Below are 23,745 nucleotides of genomic sequence, written 5' to 3'. Positions count from 1 at the left end.
TCCTCTCTCTCCCTCCTGGGGGGAATGGCTGCCCGATGGCTGTCTCTTGGAGCTGCTCCTCCACCCTTACATCTTCGAGGGCCTTCTCACCCCCCATGTCTGTCCAGGCCCCGGGTCTACATCATGGCTGCCCCTCCCCCACCCAGCAGCAGTGGCTGGACAGGGGAGGGAGATCCCAAGAGAGCCTCCCAGGGCCAAAGCTCTGCTTTTAACCCCGTGTATTCTCGGAAGTGTGTCCAAACCGCACTGGTCACACCAGGTGCCAATATCAAACTCTGAGCATCCATTGGTTTGACCACAGCATCCCAGAATTCCCCCTTCTTCCTGGTCAAACCACCACATTACCTTAGCAAGGACTCAGCTCCTCTCCAGCCCTTGACAGCAAGCACTCAACCGCCACGGTAATCGCGAGGAAGTCAAGACCCTGCCAGCCTTACAGATGTCTGCAGTCACTTGAACACCATAGAAAAGATCCCAAATCCCCATAGAAGCTCATGAAGAACCCCAGCCACACGCACCACTTCCAAAGGACCCAAAGCCCCGCACGTCTTATTGCAAAATGCAACACGCACAAGACCCGTCCCTCCAGCTCATGTGCCTCATGATGGACCCCGGTCATCTGCCAGCATTACAGGAGTCCCCCATACCCTGCATGCCAGAGAAAAGCCAGGCTTGCCATTAACTCTGGCCAACAGTGTGTTCCCTGATGAAACAGATAAAACCTCTTGTTCGTTACACGGAAAACCTCAAAAGTAGGAGATGTGATTAAGTGCTTATCTAGCTTGCTACACAAAAAAACCTCAAAAATAGAGGATGTGGTTAAGTGCCTGTTTGATTTATCTGGCTTTCACAATTCTTTTTTTGCCTGCATAATCCCGTGGTAATCATAAGATCTTAAGTAAGTTTTATAGGAGAAAAGGCGAAGCTCTTCTACCAAATATGGAATCAGGTCAAAGGACACAACCGAGGAAGACTACCAAGACCTTCATCATCGACCACCAGGAGGCGAGAGAAGACCCCCTAGCAACAATCAACGCAAGCGCAGAGTACCTCAAAATGACACAGCAGTCCGGAAGCACTAAGGACTTAAAAAGGGGGGTCGTTGGGGATGAGGGTGCGGCAGTTGGTGGAGCGGAGACTCCCCTGCCGTCCAGCGCTGAAACTTTTGCTTATGCTGTATGCCTTGAATTAATAAATTCAAATTGGAAATTTCACTCCTCTTGAGTCTATTTATAACACCTGACAAAAATCAATTCCCTTCGGGGAATAGGGAACACGTGTGGTGGGGCCGGCGGCACCTGTGGGAGCAATGGGGAGCGTCAGCCCGTGCTGTGCTGCACTGCTGAGCTGGCAGCACGGTGGATGCGGGCAGGACGTTCTCCGTTTCCCCCAGAGCTGCCGCCCCTTGGCACAGGCTGTGCCACCCAAGAGAGCCCAGCAGGCCGGGAGGAGAGCCTGGGGACCAGCAAGAAGCTGAGAGAAGGCCCTGCTCTAGAACTGAGGGAGTTCCACCTGAAGCAAACAAAGATGGCAACTTGAAGACATTCCCACTGTGCTCAAAGTTTGTCTGAGACGACTAAGACTTGTCAAAAATCCCCCGATATATCTGGGAAAAGGTTTTATGTATGTTGGTTGTGACTTGGTACAAAGCTCCTGCGGGAAAAGAGCCTCTGCAGCAGGCTGGCTGGCTGAAGGGGTCTTACATCTTCCTAGAATAAAGATTACCACTGAAATGCAACTTTATTTGTTATTGTAGAAGGGGAAAATATTTTCCAGAACTCTAAAACTAGTTTCAAAAATACAGATGTGTTGTGGAAACAGGAACAAAACATTTGGGGTTGGATTTTGGGGCACTTTTGGGGTGAATTTGGGGCATTTTTGGGGCATTTCCTCTGCCGGCGTGGCTGCAGCAGTACGGGTACCTGCCGCCGGGCGATCTCCGTTCTCGGCCCCGGCCCGGCCCGGCCTCGCTGGCGGCGGCGCTCTCGGCCATGCAGAGATTCTACGGCATCCCCGTCACCGGCGCCGCCGACCCGCCCACCATCCGGTGCGTCCTGGGGGAAAAAACCGGGATTTTGGGGCAACCGGAAACGGAAATGGGGAGTTCTGGGGTCACTGTTGGGTTTGGGGCGAAAAAACGGAGATTTTGGGTTCAAAAATGGTGATTTTGGGGCATTGGGTTGGGTTTTGGGGTCATGGTTGGGTTTTGGGTCAAAAAAATGGAGATTTTGGGGCAATGGGTTCCGGAAATGTCAAATTTTGGGGTCATTGGTTTGGGTTCGGGGTCACTGTTGGGTTTTGGGTTCGAAAATGGTGATTTTGGGTCATTGGGTTGGATTTTGGGGTCATTGTTGGGTTTTGGGGGAAAAAATGAAATTTTGGGGCAATGGGATCCGGAAATGTGAAGTTTTTGGGACGATCGTTGGGTTTGGGGTCAATGTTGGGTTTTGGGTTCAAAAACGGTGATTTTGGGGCATTGGGTTGGGTTTTGGGGCAAAAAAACCCAAATTTTGGGGCAAAAGTTGGGGGTTTTGGGGCGAAAAATGGCGATTTTGGGTTCCAAAATGGTGATTTTGGGTCATTGGGTTGGGTTTTGGGGTCACTTTTGGGTTTTGGGTCGAAAAAGGGCGATTTTGGGGCAATGGGATCCGGAAATGTGAAGTTTTTGGGACGATCGTTGGGTTTGGGGTCAATGGGTTGGATTTGGGGTCAAAAACGGCGATTTTGGGTCATTGGGTTGGGTTTTGGGGTCAATGTTGGGTTTTGGGGCCAAAAATGGCAAATTTGGGTCCAAAATTGTGATTTTTGGACAATGGGTTGGGTTTTGGGGTCATGGTTGGGTTTTGGGGGAAAAAATGGAGATTTTGGGTCAATGGGATCCAGAAATGTCAAAATTTGGGGTCAATGTTGGGATTTGGGGCCAAAAATGGCAAATTTGGGTCCAAAATTGTGATTTTTGGACAATGGGTTGGGTTTGGGGTCTTGGTTGGGTTTTGGGGCGAAAAAATGGAGATTTTGGGGCAATGGGATCCGGAAATGTGAAGTTTTTGGGACGATCGTTGGGTTTGGGGTCAATGTTGGGTTTGGGGTCAAAAACGGCGATTTTGGGTCATTGGGTTGGGTTTTGGGGTCAATGTTGGGTTTTGGGCGAAAAAACGGAAATTTTGGGGCAAAAGTTGGGGGTTTTGGGGCGAAAAACGGCGATTTTGGGTTCGAAAATGGCGATTTTGGGTCATTGGGTTGGGTTTTGGGGTCAATGTTGGGTTTGGGGCAAAAAAACGGGATTTTGGGGCAAAAGTTGGGGGGTTTGGGGTGAAAAATGGGGATTTTGGGTCATTGGGATTCGGAATTTTGGATGATTTTGGTGCTGAAATTTTGGGGAAAAATCCCAATTTTTGGTGCCAAATTTTTGGGAAAAATTCCGATTTTTGGGAAAAAAATCCCGATTTTTGGTGCCGAAATTTTTGGGAAAATCCTGATTTTTGGTGCCAAAGTTTTGGGAAAAATTCCGATTTTTGGAGCCGAATTTTTGGGAAAAAATCCCGATTTTTGGTGCCAAATTTTTGGGAAAATTCCGATTTTTGGGAAAAAATCCCGATTTTTGGTGCCGAATTTTTTGGGGAAAAATTCCGATTTTTGGGAAAAAATCCCGGTTTTTGGTGCCGAATTTTTGGGAAAAATCCCGATTTTTGGTGACGAATTTTTGGGAAAAAAATCCCGATTTTTGGTGCCGAATTTTTTGGGGAAAAATTCTGATTTTTGGTGCTGAATTTTTGGGGAAAATTCCGATTTTTGGCGCCGAATTTTTTGGAAAAATTCTGATTTTTGGGAAAAAATCCCGATTTTTGGTGCCGAATTTTTGGGAAAAAATCCCGATTTTTGGTGCCGAATTTTTTGGGAAAAATTCTGATTGTTGGTGCCGAATTTTTGGGAAAAATCCCGATTTTTGGTGCAGAATTTTTGGGGGAAAATTCCGATTTTTGGTGCCGAATTTTTGGGAAAAATTATGATTTTGGGGGGAAATTTTTGGTGCCGAATTTTGGCGCCAAATTTTTTGAGGGAATTTTTGGGGAAATTTTTTTGGAATTTGTACTGGTTTGTACTGGTTTGTACTGGGATTGGGATGAACTGGGAGTGGATTTGGGGCTTTAAAATGGTGAAAAATGGGCAAAAATTATGCAAAAAATGGGAAAAAAAATGGGCAAAAAATCGGGAAAAATGGCGAGAAATGGGGAAAAACAAAAAAGGGATTTTTTTGGGTTTTTTCTCCTTTTCCTGCTCCATACTGGTTTGTACTGGTTTATACTGGGAGGGCACTGGGATGAACTGGGAGTGGATTTGGGGCTCTAAAATGGTGCAAAATGGGCAAAAAATGGCGAAAAATTGGTAAAAAATGGGGGAAAAAATGGAAAAAAATGGGAAAAAATCGCAAAAAAATGGGAAAAAATCGGGAAAAAATGGGATTTTTTCGGGTTTTTTTCTGCTTTTACCGGTCCATACTGGTCCATACTGGTCCATACTGGTCCATACTGGTTTATACTGGTTTGTACTGGTTTATACTGGTTTATACTGGGATTGGGATGAACTGGGAGCGGATTTGGGGCTCTAAAATGGTGAAAAACGGGCAAAAAATGGCGAAAAAATCGGAAAAAAATGGAAAAAAATCGCAAAAAAATGGGAAAAAATCGGAAAAAAATGGGATTTTTCCGGGGTTTTTTCTGCTTTTACCGGTCCATACTGGTCTGTACTGGTTTATACTGGTTTTTTTGGGGTCCCAGGGCCATGCTGCGGCCCAGGTGCGGGGTCCCCGATAAATTCGGGGCCCAGGTGAAGGCCCAGGTGCGGCGGCGCCGCTTCGCCCTGCAGGGGCTGCGCTGGGAGCAGCCCGAGATCACCTACAGGTAAACTGGGATGGACTGGTTTGGACTGGGAGGGGGAAAATGGGGAAAAAACAGGGAAAATCGGTGAAAAAACGGCGAAAATCAGTGAAAAAATGGGGAAAATAGGGCGAAAAATGGGGAAAATGGGGGGAAAATGGGGAAGAAAGGGTTAAAAATGGGGATTTGGGGATACTGGTTTGTACTGGGAGGGACTGGGAGGGGGAAAATGGGAAAAAACGGGGAAAAACGGTGAAAAAATGGGGAAAAAAAAGGGGAAAATAGGGGGGAAAAATGGGGAAAAAAGGGTTAAAAATGGGAGCAGCCCGAGATCACCTACAGGTAAACTGGGGTGGACTGGGTTATACTGGGAGGGGGAAAATGGGGAAAAAACGGGGAAAATCGGTGAAAAAACGGCGAAAATCGGTGAAAGAATGGGGAAAAAATGGGGAAAAATGGGGAAAATAGGGTGGGAAATGGGGAAAATAGGGTTAAAAATGGGGAAAATGGGGGGAAAATGGGGGGAAAATGGGGATTTGGGGTTACTGGTTTGTACTGGGGGTTACTGGTTTATACTGGTTTGGACTGGGAGGGGGAAAATGGGGAAAAAACGGGGAAAAAACGGTGAAAAAACGGCGAAAATCGGTGAAAAAATGGGGAAAATAGGGTTAAAAATGGGGAAAATATGGGAAAAATGGGGAAGAAAGGGTTAAAAATGGGGATTTGGGGATACTGGTTTGTACTGGGTTATACTGGGAGGGACTGGGAGGGGGAAAATGGGGAAAAATGGTGAAAAAATGGCAAAAATCGGGGAAAAAATGGGGAAAATAGGGGATAAAATGGGGAAATTTGGGTTAAAAATGGGGTTTTTCGGGGTTTGGGGTTACTTGGGCACACCTGGGACGGGAAAATGGGGAAAAAATGGGAAAATCTGGGAAAAAAATGGGAAAAAATGGTAAAAAAATGGTAAAAAATGGTAAAAAAACGGGAAAAATTGGGTTAAAAAAGGGGATTTTTCGGGTGTTTGTGCCCACGCGTGCCCCCGGTGCCCGCAGCATCCCTGGGTGGGGAAAAATGGGAAAAAATGGGGGAAAAAAATGGGGAAAAAATGGGAAAAAAAGGGGGAAAATCGGGGGAAAAAATGGGGAAAAAATGGGGAAAAATGGGAAAAAAAGGGGAAAAATCGGGGGAAAAAATGGGGAAAAATGGGAAAAAATGGGAAAAAATGGGGAAAAAAATGGGAAAAAGCCGGGGATTTTTGGGTTAAAAATGGGGAAATTTGGGGTTTGGAGTTACCTGGGCACTGCTGGGGACACCTGGGTGGGAAAAAATGGGGAAAAAAATGGGAAAAATCGGTGAAAAAATGGGGAAAAAATGGGGAAAAATGGGGAAAAATCGGTGAAAAAATGGGAAAAAATGGGGAGAAAAATGGGGAATAAATGGGGAAAAAATGGGAAAAATAGGGGAAAAAATGGGGAAAAATGAGAAAAATCAAGGAAAAATCGGGGGAAAAATGGGAAAAAAATGGGGAAAAAGGGGAAAAATGGGAAAAATCGGTAAAAAAATGGTGAAAAAATGGGGGAAAAATGGGAAAAAATGGGGGAAAAATGGGGAAAAAAATGGGAAAAATGGGGAAAAAATGGGGAAAATGGGAAAAAATTGGGGAAAATCGGTGAAAAATGGGAAAAAATGGGGAATAAATGTGAAAAAAATGGGGAAAAAATGGGGAAAAATGGCGGAAAATCGATGTGAAATTGGGCGAAAATTGGGGAGAAATTGGGGGAAAATTGGGTGAAAATTGGGTAAAAAATCGGGTGAAAATTGGGTGAAAATTCGGTGAAATTTGGGGTAAAAAATCGGGTGAAAATTGGGTGAAAATCAGTGCTGAAATTGGGGAAAAATCGGGGTGAAAATCGGCCGTAAAGCGCGACTGTCGTAAAAGCGGCCGTAAAGCGCGACTGTCGGAAAACTGTCGTAAAGACTGCCGTAAAGCGCGACTGTCGTGAAACGTGCGGTAAAGCGCGACTGTCGTAAAAGATGCCTTGTTGCCGGAATCCACGTGTCGGCACGGGCGCCGCCATGTTTCCGGAAACCTCGTGTCAGCATGGGCGCCGCCATCTTGCCGGAAACCACGTGTCGGCATGGGACCGCCATCTTGCCGGAATCCACCTTTCGGCAGGGGCGCCGCCATCTTGCCGACAACCACGTGTCGGCAAGGGCGCCGCCATCTTGCCGGCATCCACGTGTCGGCATGGGCGCCGCCAGCTTGCCGGAAACCACGTGTCGGCACGGGGGCCGCCATCTTGCCGAAAACCACGTGTCGGCACGGGCCCCGCCATCTTGCCGAAATCCACGTGTCGGCACGGGGCGCCGCCATCTTGCCGGAAACCACGTGTCGGCATGGGCCCCGCCATCTTGCCGAAATCCACGTGTCGGCATGGGCGCCGCCATCTTGGATTAGGGTTAGTTTTAATCGGTAATTTTAACAATTAGGGTTAATTTTAAAGCTCTTTTAGGATTATTTAAGGATCTTTTAAAGGTTCTTGGGGGATTTTTACGGGTGTTTTAGGGGCTTTTTAAAAGTAGGGCATTTGGAGTGTATTCGGAGGCTATTTTTAGGGTTCTGTGGAGTGTTTAAGATACATTTTCTCTCTCTCTTTCTAACTTTGTTTTCCTTTCTAGCTTTAGTTTAAAAAAGCAGCAGTAGAAACTTTCAGGCTCCCTGGGACTAAAGGAAAAAAAATAAAAAATTTCAAAATACAAAACAAACCCTTTACTCCCCGGGAGCCTGAAATTTTCTACTGCTGCACCGGACATATAGTTTTTATTCTTTTTACTATATACACTATATAGGAACCCCACCCTCTCCTAATCAGTACCCCCAGCTGACACCAATCAAGCCTAATCAGTCTCGCCTACCACTAGACACCACCCCTATACCCAAGCACCCACCCCGTCACCAAGGCCCGCCCCTAGGTCTTACCCCCAAACCGCAGCCCCGCCCTTAGCCAAGCCCGCGCCGCCCCGGCCCTAGCCGCCCCCAGGCACGGCCCCCCGTCGGCCACCCCCGCCCCCGACACCACCTCTCCCCTAGGCAGCGCGGCCCCCGGGCGCCGCCCCACCGCTACCCGAGCCCCCGCCTCCGGGCACCGCCCCCGGGCGCCGCCACCCGTGGCCGAACCCCCGCCCCCCGTGGCCGTGCCCCCGCCCCCGGGCGCCGCCCCTTCGTCGCCGGGCCGCGGCGGCCAGAGGCCGCCCCGACGCCTTAGATGCCCCTCCACGCGACGCCGCCGGCCTCACGCGAACCGGAATATCATTCCGGCCCCCGGGGACCCGCGGAAAGCGCAAAAATCCCGGCAAAAATCGAGAAAAAAAATCCGGTCGTGGGCGCCGCCATCTTGCCGGAAACCACGTGTCGGCATGGGGGCCGCCATCTTGCCGGAAACCACGTGTCGGCATGGGCGCCGCCATCATGCCGGAAACCACATGCTCGCCTGGGCGCCGCCATCTTGCCGGAAACCACGTGTCGGCATGGGCGCTGCCATCTTGCCTTAAACCACGTGTCGGCATGGGCGCCGCCATCTTGCCGGAAACCACGTGCCGGCATGGGGGCCGCCATGTTGCCGGAAACCACGTGTCGGCACGGGCGCCGCCATCTTGCCGGAAACCACGTGTCGGCATGGGCGCCGCCATCTTGCCGGCATCCACGTGTCGGCATGGGCGCCGCCATCTTGCCGGCATCCACGTGTCGGCACGGGCGCCGCCATCTTGCCGGAAACCACGTGTCGGCACGGGGCGCCGCCATCTTGCCGGCATCCACGTGTCGGCACGGGCGCCGCCAGCTTGCCGGAAACCACGTGTCGGCATGGGCGCCGCCATCTTGGATTAGGGTTAGTTTTAATCGGTAATTTTAACAATTAGGGTTAATTTTAAAGCTCTTTTAGGATTATTTAAGGATCTTTTAAAGGTTCTTGGGGGATTTTTACGGGTGTTTTAGGGGCTTTTTAAAAGTAGGGCATTTGGAGTGTATTCGGAGGCTATTTTTAGGGTTCTGTGGGGTGTTTAAGATACATTTTCTCTCCCTCTTTCTAACTTTGTTTTCCTTTCTAGCTTTAGTTTCAAAAAGCAGCAGTAGAAAAGTTATTTACGGTTAGGTTTATTTGAGTTTTTATTAGGGTTCAATGGTGTGGGATGTTTGTTCTGTTAGTAATAGAAATAGGTTTTGTTTTGATGTGCTGCGATGGGATGAGCGTGTGCTGCGTACCGGTGCTGACAAAGGTACAGTATTTTTATGGCTCTGATGTGTCGGGTTAATGAATTTATATGGTCTAATATGTAGATGAAAATAAAAATAAATATACATTTAAAAATAAATATAAAATTATAGTGGTAAACAGAAATATAGAAATCAAATAGATAAATACATAAAACTATAATATATTGTATATTATTGTAACATAACATATAAATTATAGTCTATTATATATATAAACAAAGATATATAACTATAGAATGTAAATATAAAACCAGTAAAATAAATTGGAGAATTTTTTTTGCTTTTTTAGGTTATAGGCTGGGTTTTATAATAAATGTGGTGGTGGGCTTTGCTGCAGCTGGAATTTGTATCTATTTCAGGAAGCGTCATACAGTATATCCTGCAATTTAATAGATCCCCTGCTATGTTAGTTGTAGTGGAAGAAGCTGAATGAAACCAGGACACTGAACTTTGGTGCACCAAACCCCTGCCAATAACAGGTTTTCAAATAACAAACCCACAGTTTACAACAATGTTAAAAGCCCAGCCTACAAAAATACCAAACTCCCAGCCAAAAAAAAATACTAAAAACTTGGCCTACAAAAATATCGAACAAACCAGCCTATAAAAAACTGCATTTCAAAATACCAGAACAACCTAGTTTCAAAATAATAGGAAACCCAATTTCAAGGTACACAGGAGCTGAGGGCTGCGGGGCAGAGGGACCGGTTGAGGGGTAAAGGGAGAGGCCTTGAGGGCTGGACCGTCCAGTGGAGATCAGGGGTACAGGATACAGCTGTACCACCCCCTCACCCCAGCCCTAACCTCAGCCTAACCAGCTCCCCTAAAAACAGCCTTTTCCCCCAACAGCAGCACAACACAGCAACCCTAACAGCGAGACCAGAGAGCAACCCTCACACACCAGGACAACGACAGAACCCTCAGAGAACAACAGACCCACTGCGGCTAGAGAGCAACAGGTAGAGTTTGGAGACTGAGCACGTCTTTTTGAGTTTTTTTCTCAGGACTTTTAAAGGTATTTAGGGGATTTTGGAAGGGACTTCTCTGGGACTTTTTAGGGTATTGTTGGGGCTTTTTCAAAGCCATTCTCTGATTCCCTAGAATATTTTGAAGATTATGGTCAGGGTCAGAGGAAACACCCTCTGAAAAGGCAGAGTTTTAGGACTGCAGTGGAATGCTTTAGAAAGGGGTCAGCGGTGGCACAGCAGGTCGGGTCCCACACTGCCAGTCCAAAGGTTGTAAGTTTTAGACCCAGCTAAGTTGTTGTGGTCAGGGTTAGATGCTCTCAGCTTTGGTCTGGGAGAATTTCTGCACAGAAAAACTCACCCCCTGAGTTTGCTGATGCCAGTTTGCAGGAGGTGCTTGGCACTGCCAGAGCAGCCCGAGTTCTCGGTGGGGGCAGCTTTGCTCCTGGAGAAATCCTGTGCTGGCCCTCTTCCCTGTAAAACCAAACTCACCCCTGCTGCGTGTCGACGTCCATCCGCAGGAGGCACGTGGCACTCCGAGGGCAGCAAGAGTTCTTGGTGTTGGCAGCTGCGGACTGCGAGAAATTGTTCTCTGCAGTTTTGGAGGCCGAATTGCAGTTTCTGCCATGGGCACACAGAGAGGAAAGGCTGTTAATTTCCTTAGAAAGGAAAGCCTGGCACCCCATGGTTTAAGGGGCAGACAAAGGGCTGTATAGGGGAAAGAGCTCCTCACAGGACCTTTCTTCACCTCAGCCCCCACTCCAAGGTCTAGCAGGCCCCCCGTGTGACAAGCTGCTTTCAGAGGGTTGCCCGGGCACACCTGCACAGGGAGCTGCTAGGCCAGAGGGACTAACGGGGACGGTCGGAGCATCCAGCACGGACTAGGAAACAGCCAGACCCACCTGGGCACTGAGCATCACTTTGAGAAAACGCCAAGGGAAGAGCCCTTTTGGCCAAGGGCCAGCAACTGAGCAGGCCAGGCAGCAAGCGGGGTTCCAGGAGAGGGCTTTCAACTTTCCCCTTTGACAGTGTCAGTCCCTCTCCAAAGCCCCCAGACCCTCCAGAGCACTCCCAGAAAGGAGAGGGGTTATTAGGAGAAAAAGAGTTTATAAAAAAGGGAAAAAGCTTCATTTTCCATTAGTTTTTGTGTTCAAACTGGTAGGGACTTGGATTCCCCTGCAATTTTAATGGTCTCAGTTGAAAGAATCCCTGCCTTTTCTATGCTGTTAGGGGTGTTAATTGACAGGGAGTCCTCATTCTCTATTATTTGGCAGTTTAAAAAGAAGGGGAAAATCTTGACAATGTTTCTTATGGGTTTGAATTAAGGGTAGCCACCCCTTTTTGTTGTCCTGAGGCCCAAATTGAGGGAGAAGGCCAGCTATCCCTCCATCCTAAGGGTTTGAACTGAGGGAAAAATCCTTCTTTTTTCATCACTGGAGAGATTTAAAGTGTGGAAAGCCCCTCTTTTCCCAATATTTAAGGAGAGCAAATTAAAGGGCAGAAACTATTTATTTGCCATTGTATTAGCTTCAGTAGAGGTAACTGCCCCATTTCCTCTTTTTAAGGAGTTCACTGGAAGGAAGCTCTGCCTTTTTCAGCATCTTAAGGGTTTAAAACTACATTTCAGGGCACTTCTTTCTATGCTGTAGGACCAAGTATCTCAGAGAAGGATGAGCCTCACATGCCCTTAACCCTTACACTGCCTGGGAGGCTTTTATTTTTCTTATTTTTCCTTATAATGTAGATAGCCTAAATTAGAGGTCCCAAGGAGACTTAGACTATTCATACCATTAGTATTCTTCTCCACCCAGCTTAGTCACATGGGAAATACTACTTAGTAGCCACTAAGGAATAATTACCTAAGTTAACAGCAAATTACCCAATCTATCTAGTTATGCTGCCTAAACAGAAAGTTTTATTTCTTACCAGTTTGCTGCCCTTTTGCTCCAAGCAGTTGCTACAAAAAAGAAAGCGCTGTTATTTTTCTGAAGAGCTTTCTTCTGTAACAAGCCCTTTACTCCCCTTGAATTTGAGTCAGAGAGGCCAAACAGCTGCAGCTGCTCTGAGGGCTTTTATACTCGGTGGGATTTGCCCCCTCCCTTTTCGTGGGTGCCATGGGAACGAGAGGCGGGCACAATCAGGGGTATATTAACCCCAGCCTTGGCTGTGGGGCTTCATTCCCTCTCTGGGATGTGCTGGGGTAAGAACTCTCCTCTCATTTCAGTGAAGAGGCTCTTGCAGCTCATCTCAACTTCTTTCCAGCAGGTGTTTCTGGGCATCTAAAGCACAGAGGCTTCGAAGATTCTGTGAAGTAAACAGCATGGAATACAGGGAGTATTTAGACTCATGATTTTGCCTTTTGTGTTTAGGGGTGGTAAAGTGCATTTGTAATTTCTGGTTTTGTTCTTGTTTTGTTTTGTATTTTTTTTTAGGAGGAGCGCAGCATCCAGAGATTCCTGGTTGTGTCAAGTACAACACTTTTTTCAGCAGATTCATCATGTCACAAGAGGGATCCGCCCAGTGTCAAGGATGATGTCTGAGATTGAGGCATCAGGTGAGTTGAGGATTGTGATTAGGAGAGGGAATGTGAGCAGGCATACAGTTAGGAATTATTGTGGGTGGGGGGAGGTTTGAAGGTAGCAGGGTGAAAAAGGATGTTTATTTGAGGACCCCCCCCCCCCAAGGCTTCTCAGAAGCCTAGCAGAGGTATTCCCATGTCCTACAGCACACAAGGTTATCTACTGCACTCATAGGAATGCTATCCAACTTTGCCTTTCTCTAACCCAGGTGCCACTGCTAATAAAGGCCACAGCCTTGGAATCAGGGTGAAGCTGGAGCCTAAAGCAGCCAGGCACACTCAGGAGAGGGCAAGTAGCTGACTTGCTGGGATTTGGCCCGCATAACTCTGGACTCATACTTTGGTTTTGGTTTTCTTTATTGTAGCTAACCAAGAAGCTAACAGGCCATCACGAGGCGTTCCAAGGCAGACTCATTTCAGGTGCAACATGGATCCACATCACCAATCATCCAAACGATAAGTTGGGGGCCAGGGCTTGGAGATGGGATGATGGGAGAGTAGCAGGTTGGGAGATCTTGGGGCAGATGTAAAAATTAGCAGAGGGAAAAGCAATCTTCTCCAAGGGCCTCTTAGGACAGCTAAAGGGAGAGGCTCTATTTTTGATGGCAGCTTTCAGGCAGGCAGTGCAGAACAGTTCTGGTCTATGTTGTGTTGTCCAGTGTGCTGTGTTACCTAGTGTGTCTTTGAGGTCCCTTTTACCTTCTCTCCTCGAGGCCCTCACCACAAGCATGATGTGTGGTGTTTAATGTCCCCCTGTTTGTCGTGTTCTGTGTCACGGGTGTCTGCACACACTTGTGCCGGAGCTGTCCTGCCCTGTCGCATAGCCAGCTGCAATAGGACAAGTCCTGGGGCCTTGCAGTTTGTGGGGTGTCACTGGACTCTAGATGATATTTCTAGATAGACACAAGATGTTTGGAGCTGTGAAGTCATCCTGCAGCCCTTTTACTTTTGTCCTAACTTTCTGATGAAGAGGATAAAATCCATGGCAAAATCCATCCATCCACCCATGCCGGGTGAGGAGGTTCCCCAGAGCAGGTCAGTCACTGTTTGTCTCTGCAGGGGGAGTTTAAAGTGTGACTCTGTTACAGCACTGTTCTTTTTCTTTTTAGGAAGTAAAGCTGGATATCAGCAGTCAAGGTGAGATGGGCAAGGTGAGCATTGAGTAGCTTACAGAAGCAGTTGTTATTGCTCAAGTCTCTCTGCTGCAACTCTAAGCATGTGTTCCTATTTCTGCACCAGGCATTCTTAGGACAATGGTGAATAGCAGAATTGTTGGGTTTTGGCCAGCGTGCTGCTGAGGTCATGCATTGATATTTGGTTTTCTGTAATGTAGCTGGCTAAGAAACACCAGGAGATTGTTGAACAGCAGTGCCAGCAGGACCTTCCCAGATGTAGAGGCCACCATCTTTTGTACATGACATGGGCCTGCATCCTGAGATGTCTGAGAGATAAGTAGAGGGCTAAGTCCCACAGAGGGGTGAGAGCGGGGTGCTGGTTTGGGAATTACTGGGAGAGGTTTTTGAATCTGCTTTGGAGGAGGGGGAGTGTCCATGAAGTGGCCCCTTAGGCCCCATAAAAGCAAAGTCTCACTTTTGATCACAGTGCTGAGGTGTGCAGCAGGGCAGAGCAGTCCCGGTGTGTCTCGTGTCACTTGTGTATTGTGCATTATGTGTGTTTGGCTATGTCCTGTCCTTTAGCTTAGGCCTTTGAGGGGCCTGTCAGAACCCCGGCATCATTCTTAGCATCTGTGATTTCTGCATTCCTTGGCCTGGCACCCAGGCCATAGAACTTTTGACTCGGGAGCTCAGACAGGCATCAGAATTGCATCTCTTTTTAGAAGCAGCTAGTCAGATGTCTTTTCAGGTCTTGTTCTCAGCTGTACGGACAACTGCAACCCTGCAAGGTTCCATTATGGCTGATTAGGACTTGTAAGAATGTGAGCACAGGTAGAGCATTGCGACTGTAGGGCTCCTGGGCATTCATCTTTGCAATTCTTGGACTGAATCATTCAGTTTAGCATCTTCTTTTTCCAGGGCTCTCTGAGCCTCATCAGCTCACCATCAGTCTCACCTTAGTCATCTCATTTTGCAGCCTCTCAGTCCTTGCAGTCATTTTCCTTGCCTAGAGGTTTCTGTCTGTGTCGTGTCCCTATTGTTTGTCACGTCCTGTCGTGTCAGGGGTGTCAGCACACATTTGTGTCGGAGCTGCTCTGCCCTGCCACATAGCCTGCTGCAATAGGACAAGTCCCGGGGACTTGGAATTTGTAGTATGTGGTGTAGTTGGACTCTAGATGGGATTTGTAGATGGACACAAGATGTCTGGAGCTCTTAAGCTATTCTGCAGCCTTTTGACTTTTGTCCTAACTTTCTTTCAGATGCAGAAGGATAAAATCCAGGGCAGAGCCCCCCATCCCAGGTGAGGGGATTCCCCCAAGCACGTCAGTTACTGTTTTCCTCGGTACAGGAAGCCTATATGATGGCTGTTACAGCCCTGTTGCCTTTCTTTTTAGGAAGTCAAGGCAGAGAGCGGCAGTCCAGGCCAGTGGGCAAGGTGAGCATTGAGTAGCATACAGAAGTAGTTTTATTGCTGAGGTCTCAGTTTCTGGTGCAGCTCTAACTATCTCCTCTTGGTTTTTTTTTTTTTTTATTTTAGGTGGTCCACTTGTGATCTATCCTGGCCGAGCATACCCATGCCAGGTGGGTGCAAGCTTATTGTATCGATGTGGCATACTTGTCATGGTAGGGAGGTTGTGTTTTCACAGTATCTCAGCATGCTTTTCTGCTTTGTTTCTTTGCAGGTGCTGTCGCTGTCCTAGGCATGACCAAGGAACAGAGGAGGGCAGGTTAGTCGGTGTTTAGGCAGGCTGACTCATAGGCGAGCATTATGCAGCAGCATGCTAAGCATGTACATTTTCTTTTTGCAGGTGTCTTCTGGGCAGCCTCTGGAGTCAAATCAAGATTTGAGGTGAGCTGGGACAGTGGTGCGGAGGACTCCCGGGGATTACCGTTTTTGAGGGCAATAGTCGCGTTTTCTGTTGCGCCTTAGGTACCCCGAGGAGGCCGTTAGCCAAAGCTTGGAAGCGGCAGCACCGAAGCGCACGCATCGAGAACATCTCAACATCCACGTCCGACCGAGGATGGATTTTGTCCGCTCGTCTTCCAAAAGCTAAGTGTCGGGGCCAGCGGTCGGGAGAAGGGGAAAAGCCTTTACTATCACAGGAGGCAGTTTCATGCCAGCTTAGCGGAGAGGTCCGTAGTGGGACGGGCTCCCTGGAAGTAAAGGGAGAGGGTTTCTCCTCAGCCTCACCAGAGCCTTTGCCGGGCAGGGCAGTTCTGACCCATCTCCACATTCATGTGAACTTTGCGTCGTCAGCCTTCCTCGACTCGGCATCGTCACGGATCTTCCCCCGAGGAGCTCGCCTTTGGGTCCGGAGCTATAGCCACGATCACCCGGCCGTCCGCTTCCTTCTCGAGGCTTGCTGAGCCTCTCGAGCACCTTCTTAACTGCTTTGGCACTAACTTCTTTTAACGAGTTACATTTCATTAACACACGCTATTGTCATAGAGCTTCCTTTCCTTTGGCATCATCAGCCTCTGGCTCATCTTGCGCTAGCAGTCTCAGGTCCCTAAGGGGAAAGTTGCCACTTGTCTCTGTGTTATGTCATCTGTGTCTATGTTATGTCATCCGTGTCTGTTATGTAGCGTGTGTCCGTTGTCTTCCACGTCATAGGCCTTTATTACATCTCGATGCTTTATCGGCACTATTCTGTGCCATATCGGCCCTATTCTACTCACGTTCCTTTCCGGATATTCCTTATTCTGGCATCTTTACATTTTTACTCTTTGAGCCAGGAAGGATTACAGAAGATGTTCGCATCCATCTTCCTTCTCACTACCAGCTTTGGTAGTGCCTTTTTTCCCATGCCATTCTCTTGGACTTTTGGAGGGAGCATCCTAATCCCTCCTCAGGTGACTGCAGTAGTTCTATAGGTTCCATCTTCTCAAAGGGTATAGGGCTCAAGAATTAATCTTCCAGAGAGTTACCTTAAGTCCTGGTTTATATTGTATGTACCTATGTTGGCTTGTATTTTATGTACTTACATTGTATGTACCTATGTTGGCCTTTACTGTATGTACTTACATTGCATGTACCTCTGATGGCTTATATTGTATGTACCTGTGTGGGCTTATACTGTATGTACTTACACTGTATGTGAGTGTATTGGCGTATATTGTCTGTACTTACACTGTATGTAAGCGTGTCACCTTATATTGTGTGTACTTACACTCTATGTACACTTGCACTGTATGCGTCAGCTTATAATGTGTGTACTTACATTGTACCAATTATGATTGGAACTGCCCTGCCCTGGCCCGTAGTCACAGTTAGGTGGAAGAGTTATAAAAACTGTACCGTTCATCTGTGTTTTGTGGGATTTTGGGTAGAAAATTTATTGGGCCAGTGCGGGGACAAGTCCTAGCTGTCAGATAGACACTCGTTGACCCCTTCCTGTCGTCTCACAGGTCCCCGAGGCTACCGATTTCCCCGGAATCTACCATTTGACGTCAAGGAGCGGCAGCCAGAAGATGCATTGAAGCACGTTCTTCAGCGTCTCGGGTAAGGGCCACAGCGAGCGTGTAAGTCGGAAGAGCGTGTGAGCGTGCGTGAGAGCATGTGAATGTGTCTGTCTGAGTCCGCTTGTCTCTGCGTGTGTCAGCGCATGCTGACTGGTTTTACCCTTGTGTGTATGACTTTTGCTTTTCAGGTTTTTCAACTCATTTTTAAATTTAGAATAAAAAATCCCCAGCCGGGGTTTTTTTTTTTTCCCCCCCCGGCTGGGTTTTTTTTTCCTCGGTCCCGGTCGGTCTGCGAGGCGACGTTCATCGCCAAAGTTTGGGCGCGGACCATCCAGGGACCGGGGTTTTCGTCAGGCAGGAGGATTTTTTGGAGGCTCCCGGGAACCACGTTCCCGAGGACCAATGATTGCTGGGGTGTAATTTAGCAGTTGTGATGAGAGGGATGGTGAGTGTGTGTGTAATCTGAAGGGAGAGGTTATGGTAGATGAGTGGTGGTTTCTGTGTGCTTTTGTTGTTTTGGGTTTCTTGTAACAATAACTCAACATGTAATGAAAATAGGAAAAGGTTATCACTTTGTGTTGATATGTGTATTGCTCTGTACTGCTCTGTATTGCTCCATATGTAAGTTTGACTTTTACCAGTGTGTCTATGGATTGTATATGCACTTGCGTTTGTATACACTGTTTCTATGTATTTTGCTGATGTCTAAATAAAAACATGCATTTAATAAAGTTGAATCACCCCCAATCAAGATACCCCCTGCCCTTCCCTACCCCCACCGCGGCTCCTGTCTTTTTTTGGTGCGGTTTGGTAATTTCTTTCCTCTGTATTTCTTCCTTTTGCTCCTCACTTTCCTTTTCTATTTCTAACTTAACTCCCATCTGTCTCTAACCCTTTGTTTCTGTTTCTCACTCTTTGTGACACTGTGTCTGTGCTTCTGTAACTCTGTTTCCATCTGCTTCCTTTTATTTGTCCGTTTCACTATTTCTGTCTAACTGTATGTATTTTTCTCTCGTGTCTATACTTTGCACCTTATTTCTTTTTCTTTGTAACTTTCACCCTCGCTCTTCTTGCTTCTGTTTCTCTGTGTTCTCCTTTTCCTTGGTTTGTCTTTTTTGGTCTCAGTCTTTTCATTTTTCACTCTGCCCTGAATTTTCTAATCCTAACCACTTTCTTTTCCCTCCAAGTCCTGTCTTTCCTTTTTCCCACCCTCCTTTTCTTTTCTCTCTGTCTTGGTTTCTCTCTCTGTTTTCTTTTCTCTTTCTGTCTCTCTGTCTTTTCTTCTCTATCTCCCTCTCTTCTTTTTCTCTCTGTTTTTTTCTCTGTCTTCTTTTCTCTCTGTTTCCCTCTGTCTTTTTTTTCCCTGTCTCTTCCTCTTCTTTTCACTCTTTTTCCTTCTCTCTATTTTTTTCAGCCTTTACTTCTCTCTCTCTCTCTCTCTCTCTCTCTTTTCTCTCTCTCTCTCTCTCTCTTTTTTCTCTCTCTTTTCTCTCTCTCTCTTTTCTCTCTCTTTTCTCTCGCTCTCTTTTCTCTCTCTCTCTTTTCTCTCTCTCTCTGTCTCTCTCTCTCTTTTCTCTCTCCTCTCCTCTCCTCTCTCTAACTTTGTTTTCCTTTCTAGCTTGAGTTTAAAAAAGCAGCAGTAGAAACTTTCAGGCTCCCGGGGTGTAAAGGAAAAAAATAAAAAAATTAAAAATACAAAACAAACCCTTTACTCCCCAGGAGCCTGAAAGTTTCTACTGCTGCACCGGACATATAGTTTTTATTCTTTTTACTATATACACTATATAGGAACCCCACCCTCTCCTAATCAGTACCCCCAGCTGACAGCAATCAAGCCTAATCAGTACCCCCAGCTGACACCAATCAAGCCTAATCAGTCTCACCTACCACTAGACACCACCCCTATACACAAGCACCGACCCCGTCACCAAGCCCCGCCCCTAGGTCCCCCCCACCCCCCAAACCACAGCCCCGCCCCTAGCCAAGCCCGCGCCGCCCCGGCCCTAACCGCCCCCAGGGACCGCCTCCCACCGGCCACCCCTGCCCCTAGGCGCCCCAGTCCCCGGACACCGCCCCCCCGTCGCCCCGGCCCCCGCCCCCTAACACCACCCCCGGGACCCAAGCGCCCCGCCCCCGGGCTCCGCCCCGCCCCCGGGCGCCGCCGCCCCGCTCCCGGGCACCGCCCCCCCATCGCCGTGCCCCCGCCCCCGGGCGCCACCTCCCCTACCCGAGCCCCCGCCCCCGTGCGCCGCCCCTCCGTCGCCGGGGCGCCGCGGCAAGGTGCCGCCCCCACGGCTCAGAAGCCCCTCCCCGCGACGCCGCCGGCCGCACGGCAACCGGAATAACTCTCCGGCCACGGGGGACCCGAGGAAAGCGCAAAAAAACCGGCAAAAATAGAGAAAAAACAATCCGGTCATGGCGGCCGCCATGTTGCCGGAAGTGACGTAATTCGGGTGGCGCCGCCATCTTGTCCCCGTACCACGTGCGCGCCTGGGCGCCGCCATCTTGCCGGAAACCACGTGTCGGCATGGGCGCCGCCATCTTGCCAGAAACCACGTGTCTGAAATTGGGGGGAAATTGGGTGAAAATTGGGGAGAAATTGGGGGAAAAATTAGGGAAAAATTGGGGGAAAATTGGGGGAAAATTGGGGGAAAAATTGGGGGAAAATTGGGGGGAAATTGGGGGGAAATTGGGTGAAAATTGGGGGGAAATTGGGGGGAAATTGGGGGGAAATTGGGAGAAAATCAGTGCTGAAATGGGACAAAAATTGGGGCACAATTGGGGGGAAATCGGGGCGAAAAATGGGGGAAAATTGGGGGGAAATTGGGTGAAAATCGGTGCTTAAATGGGCGGCATCCAGCGCCTCTATGGCAAGCAGGGGGTTAAATTTGGGGGGAAACGGGGGGAAAAATTGGGGGGAAATTGGCCAAAAATGGGGTGAAAATTTGGGGAAAATTGGGGGAAAATTGGGGGAAAATTGGGGGAAAAATGGGTGAAAAATTGGGGGAAAATTGGGGGGAAATCGGGCGAAAATTGGGGGAAAAATTGGGTGAAAATCAGTGCTGAAGTTGGGGAAAAATTAGGTGAAAATTGGGTGAAAATTGGGGGGAAATTGGGTGAAAATTGGGTGAAAATCGGTGCTGAAATGGGACCAAAATTGGCCAAAAAATGGCGGAAAATCGATGTGAAATTGGGCGAAAATTGGGGAGAAGTTGGGGGAAAATTGGGGGAAAAATCGGGTGAAAATTGGGGGAAAAATCGGGTGAAAATTGGGTAAAAAATCGCGGGGGCGGCGCGGGAGGGGAAGGGTCGGGACTTAACCCGGGGGAGGGGTCTGGGGGCTGGGAATTGGGATTTTGGGAATTTTGGGATTTGGGGATTTTGGGAATTTGGGACTTTGGGATTTTGGGGTTTTGGGGTTTCGGGATTGGGATTTAGGATTGAGATTGGGAATTGGGATTGGGGATTTTGGGGTTTGGGGTTCGGGGGTTTGGGGATTTGGGGGTGAGGATTTCTCCCGGGGGAGGGGTCTGAGAAGTCTGGGGGCTATGGAATTTTGGGATTTCGGGAATTTGGATTTAGGATTGAGATTGGGGATTGGGGAATTGGGATTGGGGATTTGAGGATTTGGGGGTCGGGATTTATCCCGGGAAAGGGGACGGGACCTGAAGGGGGCGGGCGTGGGGAGGGGTCTGGGGGTTGGGGATTGGGATTTTGGGAATTTTTGGGATTTTGGGATTTGGGGTTTTGGGGTTTTGGGAATTTGGGATTTAGGATTGAGATTGGGGAATTGGGATTGGGGATTTTGGGGTTTGGGATTTTGGGGATTTGGGGGTCGGGATTTATCCCGGGGGAGGGGACGGGACCTGAAGGGGGCGGGCGTGGGGAGGGGTCTGGGGGCTGGGGATTGGGATTTTGGGAATTTTTGGGATTTTGGGAATTTTGGATTTTGGGATTTTGGGGTTTTGGGATTTGGATTTAGGATTGAGATTGGGGATTGGGGAATTGGGATTGGGGACTGGGAAATTGGGGATTTGGGGGACGGGAGCTGAGCGGGGGCGGGCGTGGGGAGGGGTCTGGGGGCTGGGGATTGGGATTTTGGGAATTTTTGGGGTTTCGGGATTTTGGGATTTTTGACAATTTGGGATTGGGATTTTGGGGTCTGGGATTTGATTTGGGATTTTGGGATTTTTGGGATTTTGGGATTTTTGGGGTTTAGGATTGGGATTTTTCAGAATCTAGGATTTGATTTGGGATTTTTGGGGTTTGGGATTTTGGGATTTTTGACAATCTGGGATTGGGATTTTTGGGTTTTGGGGTTTTTGGGAATTTAGGGTCTCAAATCCGAATTTTTGGGGTCTGGGATTGGGATTTTTTTTGGTAATCTGGGAGTGGGATTTTGGGATTGGATTTGGGGTCTCGAATTGGGATTTTTGGGGTTTGGCATTGGAATTTTTGAGAATCTGGGATTGGGATTTTTGGGGTCTGGGATTTGATTTGGGAATCTGGGATTGGGATTTTTGGGGTTAAAGATTGGCATTTTTCAGAATCTAGGATTTGATTTGGGATTTTTGGGTTTTGGGATTTTTGGGATTGGGATTTTTGGGAATTTGGGATTGGGATTTTTGGGGTCTGGGATTTTGGGATTTTTGAGAATCTGGGATTGGGATTTGGGGTCTCAAATCGGAATTTTTGGGGTCTGGGATTGGGATTATTTTTGTAATCTGGGATTGGGATTTTGGCATTGGATTTGAGGTCTCAAATTGGGAATTTTGGGGTCTCGAATTGGGATTTTTGGGGTCTGGGATTTGATTTGGGAATCTGGGAATTTGGGATTTTTGGGATTTGGGATTGGAATTTTTGAGAATCTGGGATTGGGATTTTTGGGGTCTGGGATTTGATTTGGGAATTTTGGGTTTTGGGATTTTTGGGGTTTGGGATTGGAATTTTTGAGAATCTGGGATTGGGATTTTTGGGGTCTGGGATTTGATTTGGGAATTTGGGAATTTGGGATTTTTGGGGTTTGGGATTGGAATTTTTGAGAATCTGGGATTGGGATTTTTGGGGGTCTGGGATTTGATTTGGGAATCTGGGATTGGGATTTTGAGATTGGATTTGGGGTCTCAAATTTTTTGGGGAATTTTGGTGTTTGGGATTTTTGGGATTTGGATTTTTGGGGTTTGGGATTGGAATTCTTGAGGATCTGGGATTGGGATTTTTGGGGGTCTGGGGTTTGATTTGGGATTTTTGGGACTGGGATTTTTGGGAATTTGGGATTGGGATTTTTGGGGTTTGGGATTGGGATTTTTGGGAATTTGGGATTGGGATTTTTGGGGTTTGGGATTGGAATTTTTGAGAATCTGGGATTGGATTTGGGGTCTCAAATCAGAATTTTTGGGATCTGGGATTGGGATTGCGGGATTGGATTTGGGGTTTCAAATTGGGATTTTTGGGGTCTGGGATTTGATTTGGGAATTTTGGGATTGGGATTTTTGGGGTCTGGGATTTTGGGATTTTTGACAATTTGGGATTGGGATTTTTGGGATTGGGATTTTTGAGAATCTGGGATTGGGATTTTTGGGATTTTTGGGAATTTGGGATTGGAATTTTTGAGAATCTGGGATTGGGATTTTTGGGATTTTTGGGAATTTGGGATTGGAATTTTTGAGAATCTGGGATTGGGATTTTTGGGGTCTGGGATTTGATTTGGGAATTTTGGGATTGGGATTTTTGGGAATTTTGGGATTGGGATTTTTGGGGTCTGGGATTTTGGGATTTTTGACAATTTGGGATTGGGATTTTTGGGATTGGGATTTTTGAGAATCTGGGATTGGGATTTTTGGGATTTTGGGAATTTGGGATTGGAATTTTTGAGAATCTGGGATTGGGATTTTTGGGGTCTGGGATTTGATTTGGGATTTTTGGGTTTTGGGATTTTTGGAATTTGGGATTGGGATTTTTGAGAATCTGGGACTTGATTTGGGAATTTGGGATTGGGATTTTTGGGAATTTGGGATTGCGATTGGGGGTCTCAAATGCGAATTTTTGGGGATCTGGGATTGGGATTTTTTTGGTAATCTGGGATTGGGATTTTGGGATTGGATTTGGGATTTTTGGGATTGGGATTTTTGGGGTCTGGGATTTGATTTGGGATTGTGGTATCGGATTTGAGGCCTCAAATCGGAATTTTGGGATCTGGGATTGGGATTTTGGGATTGGATTTGGGGTCTCGAATTGGGAATTTTGGGGTCAGGGATTTGATTTGGGAATTTGGGATTGGGATTTTTGGGGTTTGGGATTTTTGGGGATTTGAGATTTGATTTGGAATTTTGGGATTGGATTTGGGGTCTTGAATTGGGAATTTTGGTGTTTGGGATTTGATTTGGGATTTTGGGGTTTTGGGATTTTTGGGATTGGGGTTTTTGAGAACCTGGGATTGGGATTTTTGGGATTTTGAGATTGGGATTTTTGG

The 23,745-nt window shown here is 47.6% G+C and overlaps 1 protein-coding gene and 1 long non-coding RNA gene across 15 annotated transcripts; one reads left to right on the top strand and one right to left on the bottom strand.

Moving 5' to 3' along the window:
* Positions 1-1,915: 1,915 nt before the first annotated feature.
* LOC141728029 (uncharacterized) lies at positions 1,916-12,489 on the bottom strand. Its single transcript, XR_012578745.1, has 3 exons — positions 12,045-12,489; positions 10,480-10,739; positions 1,916-2,054 (listed from the first exon to the last, which is right to left on the bottom strand). It is a non-coding gene; the product is annotated as an uncharacterized LOC141728029 (long non-coding RNA).
* LOC141725191 (uncharacterized) lies at positions 8,731-18,004 on the top strand. 14 transcript variants are annotated; one of them, XR_012578741.1, is made up of 12 exons: positions 8,731-10,112; positions 12,384-12,452; positions 12,551-12,672; positions 13,062-13,116; positions 13,667-13,731; positions 13,806-13,847; positions 14,030-15,111; positions 15,206-15,246; positions 15,349-15,392; positions 15,494-15,538; positions 15,620-15,660; positions 15,742-18,004. XR_012578741.1 is itself a non-coding variant. In XM_074534328.1 (7 exons), the coding sequence occupies exons 1-7, from the start codon at positions 9,069-9,071 to the stop codon at positions 17,315-17,317; spliced, it is 624 nt and encodes a 207-aa protein (XP_074390429.1). In that variant the 5' UTR covers positions 8,734-9,068; the 3' UTR covers positions 17,318-18,004. The 14 variants fall into 14 exon arrangements, 1 of the variants encoding a protein (XP_074390429.1); XR_012578739.1 differs by having other exon boundaries at positions 8,735-10,112; positions 13,062-13,731; XR_012578732.1 differs by having other exon boundaries at positions 8,738-9,155; positions 10,003-10,112; positions 12,551-13,731.
* Positions 18,005-23,745: the final 5,741 nt, after the last annotated feature.

The sequence above is a fragment of the Zonotrichia albicollis genome, unplaced genomic scaffold (assembly GCF_047830755.1).
Source record: "Zonotrichia albicollis isolate bZonAlb1 unplaced genomic scaffold, bZonAlb1.hap1 Scaffold_83, whole genome shotgun sequence".
In the NCBI taxonomy this organism is placed as follows: Eukaryota; Metazoa; Chordata; class Aves; order Passeriformes; family Passerellidae; genus Zonotrichia; species Zonotrichia albicollis.
The sequence above is the reverse complement of the archived record's forward strand: the minus strand, read 5'-3'. Positions and strand labels throughout refer to the sequence as shown.